Source organism: Aquila chrysaetos, chromosome 1 (genome assembly GCF_900496995.4).
Source record: "Aquila chrysaetos chrysaetos chromosome 1, bAquChr1.4, whole genome shotgun sequence".
Classification (NCBI taxonomy): domain Eukaryota; kingdom Metazoa; phylum Chordata; class Aves; order Accipitriformes; family Accipitridae; genus Aquila; species Aquila chrysaetos.
The window spans coordinates 65792538-65805447 of record NC_044004.1 but is presented as its reverse complement, the minus strand read 5'-3'; the positions used below and the strand labels follow the sequence as shown (position 1 = coordinate 65805447).

The 12910-nt window shown below is 48.6% G+C and overlaps 1 protein-coding gene across 1 annotated transcript in view; it reads right to left on the bottom strand.

Moving 5' to 3' along the window:
- Positions 1–811: 811 nt before the first annotated feature.
- MKS1 (MKS transition zone complex subunit 1) overlaps positions 812–12910 on the bottom strand; it is a 17714-nt gene continuing 5615 nt past the window's right edge. Inside the window, exons 8-16 of the mRNA XM_030019619.2 lie at positions 9684–9726; positions 8507–8569; positions 7663–7733; positions 6751–6814; positions 5540–5653; positions 4847–4980; positions 4016–4098; positions 3836–3933; positions 812–3347 (exon numbers count right to left, since the gene is read on the bottom strand). Coding sequence (XP_029875479.1) covers positions 3241–3347; positions 3836–3933; positions 4016–4098; positions 4847–4980; positions 5540–5653; positions 6751–6814; positions 7663–7733; positions 8507–8569; positions 9684–9726 — 777 coding nt within the window. The 3' untranslated portion in view covers positions 812–3240. The remainder of the gene's footprint in view (positions 3348–3835; positions 3934–4015; positions 4099–4846; positions 4981–5539; positions 5654–6750; positions 6815–7662; positions 7734–8506; positions 8570–9683; positions 9727–12910) is intronic.

The following is a 12910-nucleotide window of genomic DNA, read 5'->3' as shown; positions in this document are numbered from 1 at the left end:
CATTTCTAGGTCTTCTTTTTCTGATACATTTACACTGGAATTTCTAATGGCTGCTGATTTGCGTCACGCAAGACCTGCCAACTGCCCACAGCCTTTTTGTCCACCAAGCCAACATTTCTGCAATTACCCTTTGTTTGCATAGTTTATTTAATGAGATGCCCGGAAGGCCCCTACGGACTTTCAGCTGGCTCCTGCCCCCATGCAGACCACATCACTGGTAAGGTTGCAGGATTCCAGCCCATTCAGCTGGAAGTTCAGCTGGCACTCAAAAAAACATCGCAAGCTCCAGTCTGCCCCAACAAAGCTCAAGAGAACCCAGCTATGTTGCTGCAGCTGATGTAGCCAGAGCTGGGGGGCTGCTGGCCATGCACCAGGGACAGCACCAACCTCTGACTCTCACTGCTAGACCTGCTCTGGTCCCCCCAAGAGTCTGAAGCACTGCCTAGCCTGCACCTGCTGCAGGCTCCTCCTGCCCTCCAGCCTCCCTCCATCTTCAGTTCATGGCATCGCCCAGTCTGCCAGGCTCCCCTGTCCTATTAACTAGTGCCCTCCCATCCCAAGCTCTTTTGCACCCACAGCTGCCCCTTTCCTCTCCCTTCTCCTGTTGAGCTTCAATGCAAAGGCACCCCTCTGGTACAAAGTGTAGGGACACTTTTGCACAGGGGAAATCCTCACAACTCCCGGGAGATCACTGGCCTCCCCTTTTGCCTGTCCCCATGGGCCACCTCCTATTTCATCTGTGCATACCTGGTCGATGCATAACCCCCATTCCAGCTGGCTGGGCTCCTCAGCAAGCTCAGAGCACAAGCCCTGCACCAAATGCCAGTTTTTATTAAAAGATCAGTGACATTTTCATACATGTACATGTATATGGAAATTTGCTAGTTTCATTTATAAAAGGGCATATTCAAAGAACATTTGCTGAAGGCTTTCTCCAAAACACCTTTTACGAGCACCATTTTGTTCTGTCAGGCAAAGGAGGCTGGAAGTATGAAGGTGAAAAACTGCTAACAATATCTTACTTTGGAAGAATTACTTCTTTGGTTATGATAATTTTTTATTTTCAAATTTTGCTCTCGAGTTTCTGTAAGATTTTACACTATTCAGAGTTTTAACTAGCAAAACTAGTATCATTATGTAAACCTTACTGTGCCTCTGTGTAATCTCAACACTCAATACACCAAATCCTGCCATAAAAATGTGCTGAGCAATGAGCACGAGTTGGGAACCTGATCTTATAATCAGAAGAGTCCACTCTCTAACAGGATCTGCTTTTGGCATCATCTCAATCAGAAAGGTGTTTTGTTACTTTATTGATAAAAAGAATATTCTCTTGACCTTGTAACTCAATCCTGAAAAGGGTTTCAGAGACATGCAATTCAGCTATTAGTGATAAGCACAACAGAAACACCCAGAAGGAAATTAAGTATTGCTTAGATAGCATGCAATAAACATACAGGGCCATGACGTGAATTATGATAAAAAAAAAGAGATAGCAAGTGCTACATACTCAGTGAATGCTTTTCATCCTGAGCACTGAGTGGGTCAATCTCTGGTGAAACATGCCTAGATCACTAAAGACCACGATAGCAGACACACCTGAAATCTGGTCCTCCAGAACTGGGCCTGTGCCTTCACAGCCATCACATCAAAAGCCTAAGTGGAGAACTGACTCATGCACAAGATACAACATCCAGCTCGAGGCCAAGGACACTGTGCTCTGCTTAACAGGCCATGCTATCTAATACACACTTTTCCATCAAAAAGGAGGGGTAGCAGGCGAGGAAGGTGAGCAAAAATCCTTTTACAATTGAAACTGCCAGACACATTCAAGCTGCCAAACAGATCTAGGAATTACAACAAAGGTGAAGGAGGAACAAAGCTAGGAGTTTGGTTTTCCCAGTGAAGGCTGGGACAGGATCAAAATGGCAAGAAGGGAGTGAGGAAGACAACGGAGCAGCAGGGAAGAGGGGGATGTTCTAACAATCACACACATTGCTGCAGCCATGAGTCTCATGCTCCCTGTGAAGAAGGAATGTGCAGAGCAAAAGGAGGAAGGCCAATTCCTATTTCATATTCTGCCTGTGAATTCTAACTTTACAGACACATTCAGACCTGCATGATCTCAGCCTGAGACTTTTCTTCCTATCCTTTGTGTTAGGAGCAGAGGAGAACACATGGAAATATGACTCGTGCACAAATCAACACAGCACTGTCAGTCTGCAGGTAGCCTCGCTTCTGTGAACTTGAGACAGGAACAAAAACAGGGAAGAAAAAAAAAAGTCTGAGAAATGAACAGAAGAAACTGGGTAAAAAACAGGTACACACAGGATTCCCCAGGAAGCAATGCAGTGTACTGCAATCAGAGATGGAACAATGAACTGTAGCTCAAAGGAACAGCTTGAACAGTTCAAAGTTCAGCTGATGTGCAAATGATATAATCTGCTCTCGTTGTCTGCAAACTGTCCAGCCCCAGCCAAAGTTCTGCTATGAACTAAGGGGAATGTGTATTTTCAGTTGTATTCTTGAGCAAAGAATCCTCCTGCTCATCACTGCAGAGCCAGAAATGTTATGAGCACACACAAGGCAATACAGAATGTAACCCTTTTCTCCAGTTCTCAATCTGTCAAACATCACTCCTTTGCTTTGCTTTCGTATATTATATGTGGCAGAGAGCTTTCTCTCTAGGAATGAATCAATCTTAAGGCACAGGTGGAACAGATTCATTTTAGTATTGACTGACCCATAGCTACAAATGCTGACAATGATTATCAGCACTTCTCAAGAAGTTATCTACTCATTTCATTAAATCTCAAACAGCATTCATGCCTTGACCTTCAACATCACCCTCTTCTTTAGGAAGAAAACTAAATCTACCAAGTTATGTAGACTTGAAATTTTTCTAATCATTTACTATTCAATTCCTGAAAAGGTGTTAAAGGGTTCACAGGTCCCATGTCAGTATTTTAGTCTGCTCAGCAAAAATGTGGATAATTGGCTGTGTTGTTAGGGCCTGGTTAACAAAATGCCTTGAAGAAATGGTGCTCCTTCCACAGGTTCCCATGGAAATGCAAAGATTCTGGGTCTGGATGTGTTACAGACTCCTTCCCCCACCCAAGGAAAACGACAAAGGAAGGGCTTCGAAAGCTTCCAGGCACCAGCACTGTGACTCCTACTGAACAACGGGAGCTCGTGTCAGAGAGAAGATGCTAAATGCTCCCAGGCAGTGGAGGTGGTCAATCATGGTTCCTGTGACTGGTGCACAGTGGAGGCAGAGGTGCTGATGAGGTCCTGAGGAAGGCTCTCGCGTGCTTCCTGCATCCGGCGCCGTGCCCTCTGGAAAGCCTCTACAACACAGCAGGTGACAGAATGCATCAGACAGCCTCAGGGAAGGCATGAGTCTGTCCACTGAACGCCAGCTCTCCTGGAGCAGCAGTCTCACTTCCTATTACTAAGTTCCACCAGCAAAGCACTTGGTCCCTGCTGCTCTCCTCACTTATTTCTAGCACTGTCTTTGCTCTGTGCATAATGGAATCAGACACAGAGCCTGTGCATCAGTGCTACAAGCTATGCTCAGTGCCAGGCAAGACTGGGCAGCCCAGCCTAGGCTTTGCCCTCACAGCACGGTTATCCCTCCTGCCTGCTGAGGGCTGATGCCTCCTGAAGTTTCCAGCTCAGGTCTGAACATTTAACCTCTGCTATGGACTCAGAGAGCTCATGGGGGGACAATTATCCCCACAGTATTGGATTCTCTTGAAATATCCTGTCCACTCTGTAAAAAGGGGGCAAAAGTGAGCCAAAGGCTCGCCAAGGAGAATGACACTGAAAGCCCTACCCAAAACGTTGTAGACAGAGCTCTGCTGGCTGAAGCCTCCAAGCCGGTCCAGTACACTCCGCACGCGCTGCCTCAGGGCACTGGTTTCCAGAAAGGCTCTGCACAGAAGTACAATAGGAGGTCAGGCCTGCTAAAGCACAGCACGCAAGATGGAGCTCGTACTCACTTTGCTGCACTTACTTAGACTGCTGCAGGCAGTAAAGCCGGAACGTGACACTCCCTGTTGTCTCTGTGCGAAAACCAAAGCGGCTCAGACGCTCTCCCTGCAAAGATGGTACAAATTAGAGTAACCACAGCCTGCAACCTGCTGCAGCAAGGTGACCCTAGCGAAAATGAGCATGCCCCACCAAGAGCATGCGCTCCTGTGAGCACAGTCTCTCCCTTTCCCGCTGCACACAGAAAGCAAGATCAGAAAGAAGGGCAGATGGTTCCAGGCTGTGCTGAGGGCAGGTCCTAAACACTAGCAAGCTGATACTGCAGTGCTGGAGGAAGGTTTCAACAACTGCACCAAGGCATTCCCACACAAAGCTGCTACTAAGATCAACTTGCTCGTTACACCAGCAAGCACCTCTGCAGCTTTCTTAAGAACATGAAATTTCTGCCTGCCTTATACCTATTGGCTTCTGCCTTCAGGAAACTGTTCCAGCCACAGTACAGCCCAGATTCCTTACGAAAACACAGGAAGAAGTCTATAGCTGGTAACAAATGCTGACCTGACAGACATTTCCTGGACAGGGCCAGCACAGGCAATGGTAAGTCAAGGCTTTGGTCCGTGTTCACCCACTTCTCTAAGCTGCACACACCTCAGAAGGCAGAGAGCTCTGCCTCAGCGTTTGCCCGTTCCTCTGTTCATGATCACAAGTCTCACAAAGGAGACATTTCTTTAGTCAGAGGGACAGGACCACCAGCTCATCCTTGTTTAAATCTGGTCCAGGCTGTCCACAGACACCTGAAGCCAAGAGCATAATCTACCATCTCCCAGCAAGAGCAATGCCCTGCAGCTAAGCCCACCTTGAAGGTTGATGGTATCCTGACGTAGGTTATGTCCTCCAGCTCAGGAGATCCACCAATGAAAAATCTCCTCAGCTCAGCAACTGTCCCCAGCTCCACAGGGCGCCAGGTAGGGATGGTGAGCATGTGGAGACCTGACCCAGGACAATAGGACAGCTTAGCAGCTATGACCAACAATCTATTCAGAGTCACAGAGGACAGCATGGTAGACAGATACTTGCTGACCCAAACCACAGTAGACTGGAAATGGAAACACTGCATGGTATCTCTGTAACATTTTCCCAATGAGTCAGCCCCATACAGTCACACAGCCAGCGTTGAAAGTAACCATGAGGAGCATCTCCTTACTACATATGGGTGTCAGAATAGTTGTGACCCTCAGATTCCATGTGGGACAGACAGGGCTACAGCTATTGTAAAGATGGATATACAGCATCATCCCAGAGCTTTATCACATGAGATCTTGTGACGGAACCACTGAAGGAGCAAGGACAGCAACACATGATGCATCTCAACAACAAGGCAGAATGGTGCAGGATGCATCAAATCCTTATTCACTGCCCCACAGACAGCTAACTATCCCCTCCAGCATGCAAAGGCAAAGCCTCCCCATGACCAGCTGAATTCATTCCCAAGAGAAACACTCAACCCATTCTCCCAGACAATTAACATAACAGCCCAAGTATGTTTTACCTGGAGAGGCTGGCAGCACCAAGGAACCATATCCTTCAACGCGATACCTCTGCCAGAAATCCAGGGAGAGGACCTCAAAGTAGAGAACAGGCCACTGAGGGAGACTGTCTGCAAGGAAGGGCAGCAGATCACAGCTTTGTGAGGGAGACTATCACAGAAAAAAAAAAGCTAAACACCCAACTCCACTAGTAGGAAGTCCTTTCTGTATTTCTTCTGCAATGACTAACCTAGATGTATGGGTGATTATTTTCCCTTGTAAATGCTGAACCCTCAGATTTGAGAATTATTGAAAAGATGTTAAAAATTTGGGAAAATTCTTTGTTTTGAGAGCAAGTCCAAACTGGTTCCTCAACTATCTTTGAGCAGACAAGACAATCTTTTGTGAATGATCTGCTGCCAAACAGGGGAACCTTTTTATCTCTGACCTTTCCCACCATTACTGGAGGATTATTAACTTGGATTCTCCTACAGGTCTCCAAGCATTTCTTTTTTCCACAGTGAAACAAACTCACCGTGTTTATTCTAGGCTGAAAATCCATTAGTATTGGTCGAATACTCAAATCCAATGCATACATTGGATTCAAGTGGCAAGGCATCCTGCAAAGCTGTCCCTAGCAATTGCAATCCACAGAGCAATGGGGTCGGTGAGGAAGCAGCAGTAGCATAGTAAAGCAGCAGGAACAGGCAGCAGAGAAGCCCAGCTTAAAATAGAGCTGGAAGTTTCAAAGTGACATGAACTATAAAAAGAGTATACAGGTCACTGAGTGTGTCTACAAATGTAAGACTCAGCAGAGAGTTTTAGTTGTGTACAAAAAAAGCTGCCTGTTTGTTTTGCTGCAGTGTCCCAGGGCTCTACGCAGTACACCACGCATAGCAACACAGACCAGCATGCCAGGCATTTTGAGACAGACAAGCTAAGATTTAAGTAGTTTTGCAATTGGATAAAGCTGGCTACAGCCTGGAAGCAGGGCAACATCAATGATTCCATACAAATGCTATTGCACTGCTGGGCAGTGCAAATACAGTATGTGCCCAGAGGTTGTGTGGTGACAGGGTGAACATTTACTGAACGAGAAACTTTCCCCTTTGTTTAAGTCTGTCCTTTCATCTTGGTGAGGGACCAACAACATGCCAGACAGCACGATGCCTACACTGCGATCAAAACATTTCAGAGTTTCACATTTCAGAGGAACAAGGGAACGCACCTGCCTATTCGTCTTCTTGGGTGAAAAACATCTCCAAAGTGAAGGGGTAGCAGAAGTATGCCACGTTTTCCTAGAAAAGGAACAGGACAGAGATCAGATTCCTCGACAAGAGAATTCACCACTAGCACTGCAGGGGGCACAAAGAGCAGGGAGAAAAGAACTAATGGTGGAAAAGAGAAAATGATACCCAAACAAGATAAAGTACATCACACTAACAAACACCTGACTGCATGATGGAACTGCATACACTCCCAAGTGCCATGTTGATGGAACAGGCTGTTAAAAAGAATGAAAAAGGTGAAAGAGTAACACACCTCAAATGACAATTCAGCCAGTTGTGTAGCTACTACACCACCACAATCTTTACAGGAGCCAAGCAAAATACTTCAAACAATGGTATTATTGCAATGTTTTATGATAATTATTTTTGTAATAGGCAAACTAGCTCATACAAAAGATATTAAAAAGCTGATAAAATTCAGATTTTGTAAGAGAGGAGTTGGAGAGAGCAATGGAACCAACCTCCCAGCTAGGAGGAGGGGTTCATTTTGAGAAATCAATTTAGAGACTGTGTGCGTTCCTGCCCCAAGCAAGTGAGAGCAATACTTCATTAACTCTGAGCATTTGAGAATACAAAAATCAAAGCTCCGAAGGCAATCAATCAGCCAGAAGGAAGAAAAAAGTGAGGTTCCAGAAACTGCTTTGAAGCAGTTTTGGTTTGCCTAGTTTTATTTGGGCACAGTGGCACCCTGAAAAATGGCAAGTATAACTAGAATGAGGAGAATCCTAAACAGGCTCTGCCTTTGAAAGGAGCTCTCAAGTCAGGACCTTTGCTGAATATATCTGTAGCTTGTTACACATGTTCCATTTCAGAGAATGCCTGTTCAAACTGCTCTGCAGGTCTGAAAGCATCCTTACCCAGCCCACTGTCTTGGTGGCACAGGTCTGTGTCACTCCTGATAGCTGCTGGAACGCAGGGCTTGACCACTCTGGGAGAAAAGGAGAACATGAGCACAGTGGTGAATGCTTTGGGTAAGAGGGAGGACTCACAAACCAGAGCAGCTCAGAGTCAGTCCCAGATGATTGGGATAACAGATAACATAACCCACACTGAATTTCCCTAGGTGTGTCCCATCCTGACTTGTTCCAGGCAATGGCTGCTCCCCAGAACGCCCCGAGCTGTTGATGAAAAGCAGCAACTCCATCTTAAAAGTGAACCTTATCTAAATGTACTGAGTAGCACAAGTGGTACCTCTTCGGACAAACATCAGGATATAACCAGAGAGGGGAGCCAGAGCCGTAGCTTCAGGGGAATTAAACATGCAGCAGGATGTGCATGTTAGTGCTGGGAACCTTATTTATTGGTCAAAATTTAAAATGCTAGTGTCAGCACAAAACATGAGAACATGATGGTGAGCACTGAAATCAGACAGGGTCACTGCTGAGATGGAGAAGACAGGAAGGCTATTCTCCACAGTATAAGGAATGAACTTTGGGTAGACTGCTGGACACCATCACCACTGGTTGAGAAGTCAATGGACCTCTCCCAGCCTGATTTGGAAGAGACGAGAGGGGAAGATACTACTTTCTCCCAGATATGAGATTAGTTCAAGCAACTGAGTTCTACAATTTTAGCTCCGAAGACCTCTGACTAGATCCCAGCACCGACATTAACTTTTACTGATGTTCAGCAAAGCTGATCTGATGGACCATGCTTCATTCCTTAAACTGCTGTGATATGGCTGGAAACGTGAACACTTACGGTTAGGTAGCTCCAGGAAGAAATGGACATAGAGGTTGTCATACTCATAGCCTTGAGCTGAAACTGAGAAGAGATAATGAACTTCAGCTGCTCACTTCCACACAAACTCCTCCAGTACCCACTGTAGACTTTTGGAAGAGCCAGCACCAGTAACCTCAGGGACAACCAGTTACTGCTGGAAGCTGGGAAAGCCAGGATCTTCAAAGTAACAGAATATGACCCTCAGAGAAGATTCCTTCTCTAGACTAGCCCTGTTACAATATCACTAACCAGATTAGGGAGGTCACATATTTAATTTCTTTCTTTGCTATAATCTCTATTAACTTCCCAATCTGCTCTCCTTTTTTCAGATCTCTATGTCTTCCGGGAACAGCTGCAGTATTTGTAACCTCCAATCTGTAAATGTCACTCAAGGGGTTAGTCCACTGTCCTGGTTTCGGCTGGGATAGAGTTAATTGTCTTCCTAGTAGCTGGTATAGTGCTATGGTTTTGAGTTTGGTATGAGAAGAATGTTGATACCACACTGATGTTTTCAGTTGTTGCTAAGTAATGTTTAGTCTAAAGTCAAGGATGTTTCAGCTTCTCATGCCCAGCCAACAAGAAGGCTGGAGGGGCACAAGAAGTTGGGAGGGGACACAGCCCGGACAGCTGACCCAAAGAGGCCAACGGGGTATTCCATACCATGGGACATCATGCCTAGTATATAAACGGGGGGGAGTGGGGGTGGGGCGATTGCTGCTGGGGGAGTAACTGGGTGTCGGTCGGTGGGTTGTGAGCAATTGCATTGTGCATCACTTGTATATTCCAATCCTTTTATTATTACTATTGTCATTTTATTAGTGTTGCCATTATCAGTATCAGTTTCTTCTTTTCTGTTCTATTAAACCATTCTTATCTCAACTCATGAGTTTTACTTTTTTTTTCCAATTCTCTCCCCCATCCCACTGGGTGGGGGGGGGGAAGTGAGTGAGCGGCTGCGTGGTGCTTAGTTGCTGGCTGGGGTTAAACCACGACATCCACAAAAACACAGGAGAAGGAGGAAGTAAAACATTCTAGGGAGAGAATCACCTACTCTGGACTGGCCTGTCATCCAAGAATTCTTGGACCCTTCATAGCCTCAGCCATCCCAGCAGAACCAGATTTGGCCCTATAGTCACTGTTTATAATGACGACTCACCTATTTCTCCATTCACAAAAAGCCGCAGTGTACCAGGAAGAGTCTGTAAGAACAAGCAGATAAACAAGATAAAGAGCTCAATGACCACTGGTGGAACCTCATACATCCCCTCCCAACAAGGTCTCACATGGATACTTCAGAGATGTTTGTACATGAATGACTCACTGTGCTGGCCAGGTAGGAGTCATGACTTCTCATATCACTTTCCAGAAGTGAACAATGACTCTGGAGACAGGCTCTCTAGAGAAACCAAATTCCTAGACCGCAGGAGTTTACTATTCTGTAACTCGGTCTCTTACAGACTTCAAGATGGTTATAAAATGTAGTGAGAAGTCACGTGCAGAAATCATAGTCCTGTTTCTTCTGTAGCGTTCCCGCACTTGCCCGAGGTGGGGGGAGCGGGGGGAAGCATAGGACGAGCTGTGACACTCTATCAAAGTACAAGAAAGTACAACAACTTTCACACTTTGGCAAACAAGATTTGAGCAAAAAAGAGTGCAGTCTGGGTAATTCAGTGAGAAGGGAAACTGTGCATAAGTCTGGGGGTAGGACGGGCTGTTGACTTAAACAAAGTGGCACATAGATGTGTTTGACGTTCAAGAAGTTAACAGCAATCGCTATTCCAAAAGATATAAACCTTCCTTTCTTCTTAAAATATTATAGTCAAAGGCCTTCAGACAATGAATGCAGTCTCACAGAGACTGCAGCATTCAGCATGCTCTGCTTCTGGTCCAACAGATGCAGGATGGATCTCTGCAGGCCCCATATCCATTGCAACCTGTCCCTTTTGAAACCAATTTTCTGTTGGAAGCCACAAGGTAAAAGTTGCCAACACACATCCAGAATGAAACAGTCTTTGGAGACTGTGGTACAAATGCCAGTCATGCTAACCAGGTCAACAGTCTCCAAAGGCAGCAGGGCTCTAGGTCCCTGCCGAGTGCTGCGGGTACTCGCTGTAAAGGGAACTAGGCCTTAAGCCTCATTGTTTCTAAGACTATTCATACCAGACATATAACTAATGATTACAGATTACTTTAGATGTGATTAATAGAATGCAGGTGCTTATAAAACAATATGCATAAGCTGCTCATTTGTCCTATGTGTAGCCCCCACCATGGCTGGCTAAAAACCCAGTCAAGCTGAATCAACAGAAGAAGGATCATACGCTCTACGCTGGCAATGGTGAGTGGTGTGACCCCTTCATGACCAGAGACCCACTCCCCCAGCCCCAGGGTCAGCCCGTAACATCAGCTGTACCCGAGGCTCCGGCTCATCCTCCCCCTCTCAGCAGGATTCTTCTTCTGCGGACAGTAATCATCCTGAGTGAGGCAGTTTGGCACTGGCTGCCTCAGTGCAGAGCAGACACTCCTGCCCAGCACCACGGGGCGCGCCAGGAGCGAGAGCTCCTGCACGTGGGTGAGCAGCTGTTTTCTCCTTGCGCTGCAGTGGCAACGTCTGCGCCTGAAGTGACCCCCGGCGCGGGCCCCGCGAAGGGGACAGCAAGGGCATTTGGAGCTGTCACCCACCTCCTGACTCCCAGCCCAGGCCAAGGCACCGCGTTACCCCACTGCCGCAGCCCCAGCCTGCCAACGTGGCTTCACTTGACTATGCCCTGCTCACCCGTCTCAGGTCTTTGCGACAGCGGGACGAGGACTCTGAGCACCAGTGAGAGCAGCGCCAGGCTTGGACCCTCAGGTACCTATGGACTTGTTACAGGCCAGCAAACTCCTCTGGTTTAATGTCGCTGGAGGCCAGCAGCTGAAACAAAGATGGCAGTGAGAGACTGGCAAGCCTGTCAGGGCCCCAACACCGTGCAGCTCCTGGTTCCCACTGGCCAGCCCAGGCCAGGGCACCACAGCCAGCCAGCCTGTCCTGGGGGCAGCTCTGCCCGTGGACGGCCTCTTGGCACCCCGTGCCCTACACCCCACCGCACACCACGTGGTTGTCTGTGCCAGCTCCTCCTGTCCGCTGAGCGTCGGCAGCCACTTGCTCTCATGCCTCTGAGGAGCGATTGAGCAGCAAGAGCTGGCACAAGGAGGCACAACACGCGAGTGGTGACGAGCGTCTCCTGGCCCCAGCCTTGCCCCACTCAGCCTGTGCAGAGGCCATGCCTCTGCCCCTGACCGAGCCTTTTGCCCTGCCCCAGTTTCCAGCCTGCAGAGCAGTGCAGAGGGATGGATGCGGGCAGGGCGGGAAGCGGAGCGCTGCCTGGGCAGGCAGGGGCTGCCTGGGCTTCGTGCTCGTGCACCGGGGCCCAACAGCAGCGTGGAGTGGCCCTGCACGGCTGCGCAGGGGAACCTGGTGCTAGGCAGGTCCCTGCTGGCCCTAAGGGGCTGTGTCCGTCTGTCCTGGAGGAGGTGACCGGGTCGGAGCAGATGGGAGGGGAGAGGGCCGTGCCTGTTTCCGGAGAGGCAGGCACAGCCCAGAGAGCGAGCAGGACCGGTCTGATCACTCACAGCCAAGTGATGGATGCAGGCGTCCTCTGTGTTGGAGCTGACACACCCTGCGCAGCTGCTGGTCCTGGAGCTTGCTAGTAGCTCCCTCAAGACCTTCTCCAAGGTGTGGGGCTGGGAAAGCATCACATCCCACATGGCCAAGCGCGCTGCAGGCCCCGAGCACTCTGTCAGCAGGGCTGCCTTGGCCACCACACTGTGCCCGGGCCAGCGCGGCAGTCCCAGGCTGTCCTGCAGCCCTGGCCATTCTCCACCCCTCGCTTGAGTGCCTGGGTCCCTGCCTGGGCAAGCAGGAGGGGGCTGAGTATGTGTTCCCCATGGGGCAGGGAGGAACCTTGTGGTGGGCTCTGGGCTGGCTTGGCCAGGTTTGGCTACTGCAGGCCTGGCCGATCCACCAGGGCTGGAAAGCGTGGTGGGGTGGAGGCCCTTCTCCTCAGGGTGTCCTGTGGTTTTCAGTGGCTCTAGCAGCCTGAGAGTCCCCAGGCCCCTCTCCCCACATGGACAAGCCCACAGGAGCTGCTGGGGTCAGTACCTATCACAAGATGGAGAGACTTCAACAGGCTCGTGACCACTTCCATGGGGCACTGGTCAGTCATCAGCAGAAGAAGGCGGTCCAGGCTGTGCCGGGCTGACCTGTGTGGACGTGCTCCATGTTTTCATAGATGCACCTCACGATGTTTGGCCCCTGGATGGCACACGGGTGAGGATGGTGCTGCCCACTGGAGTGCAGCCGTTTCCTCAGTGCCTCTGAAACTGCTGCCCTATCCATCCTAC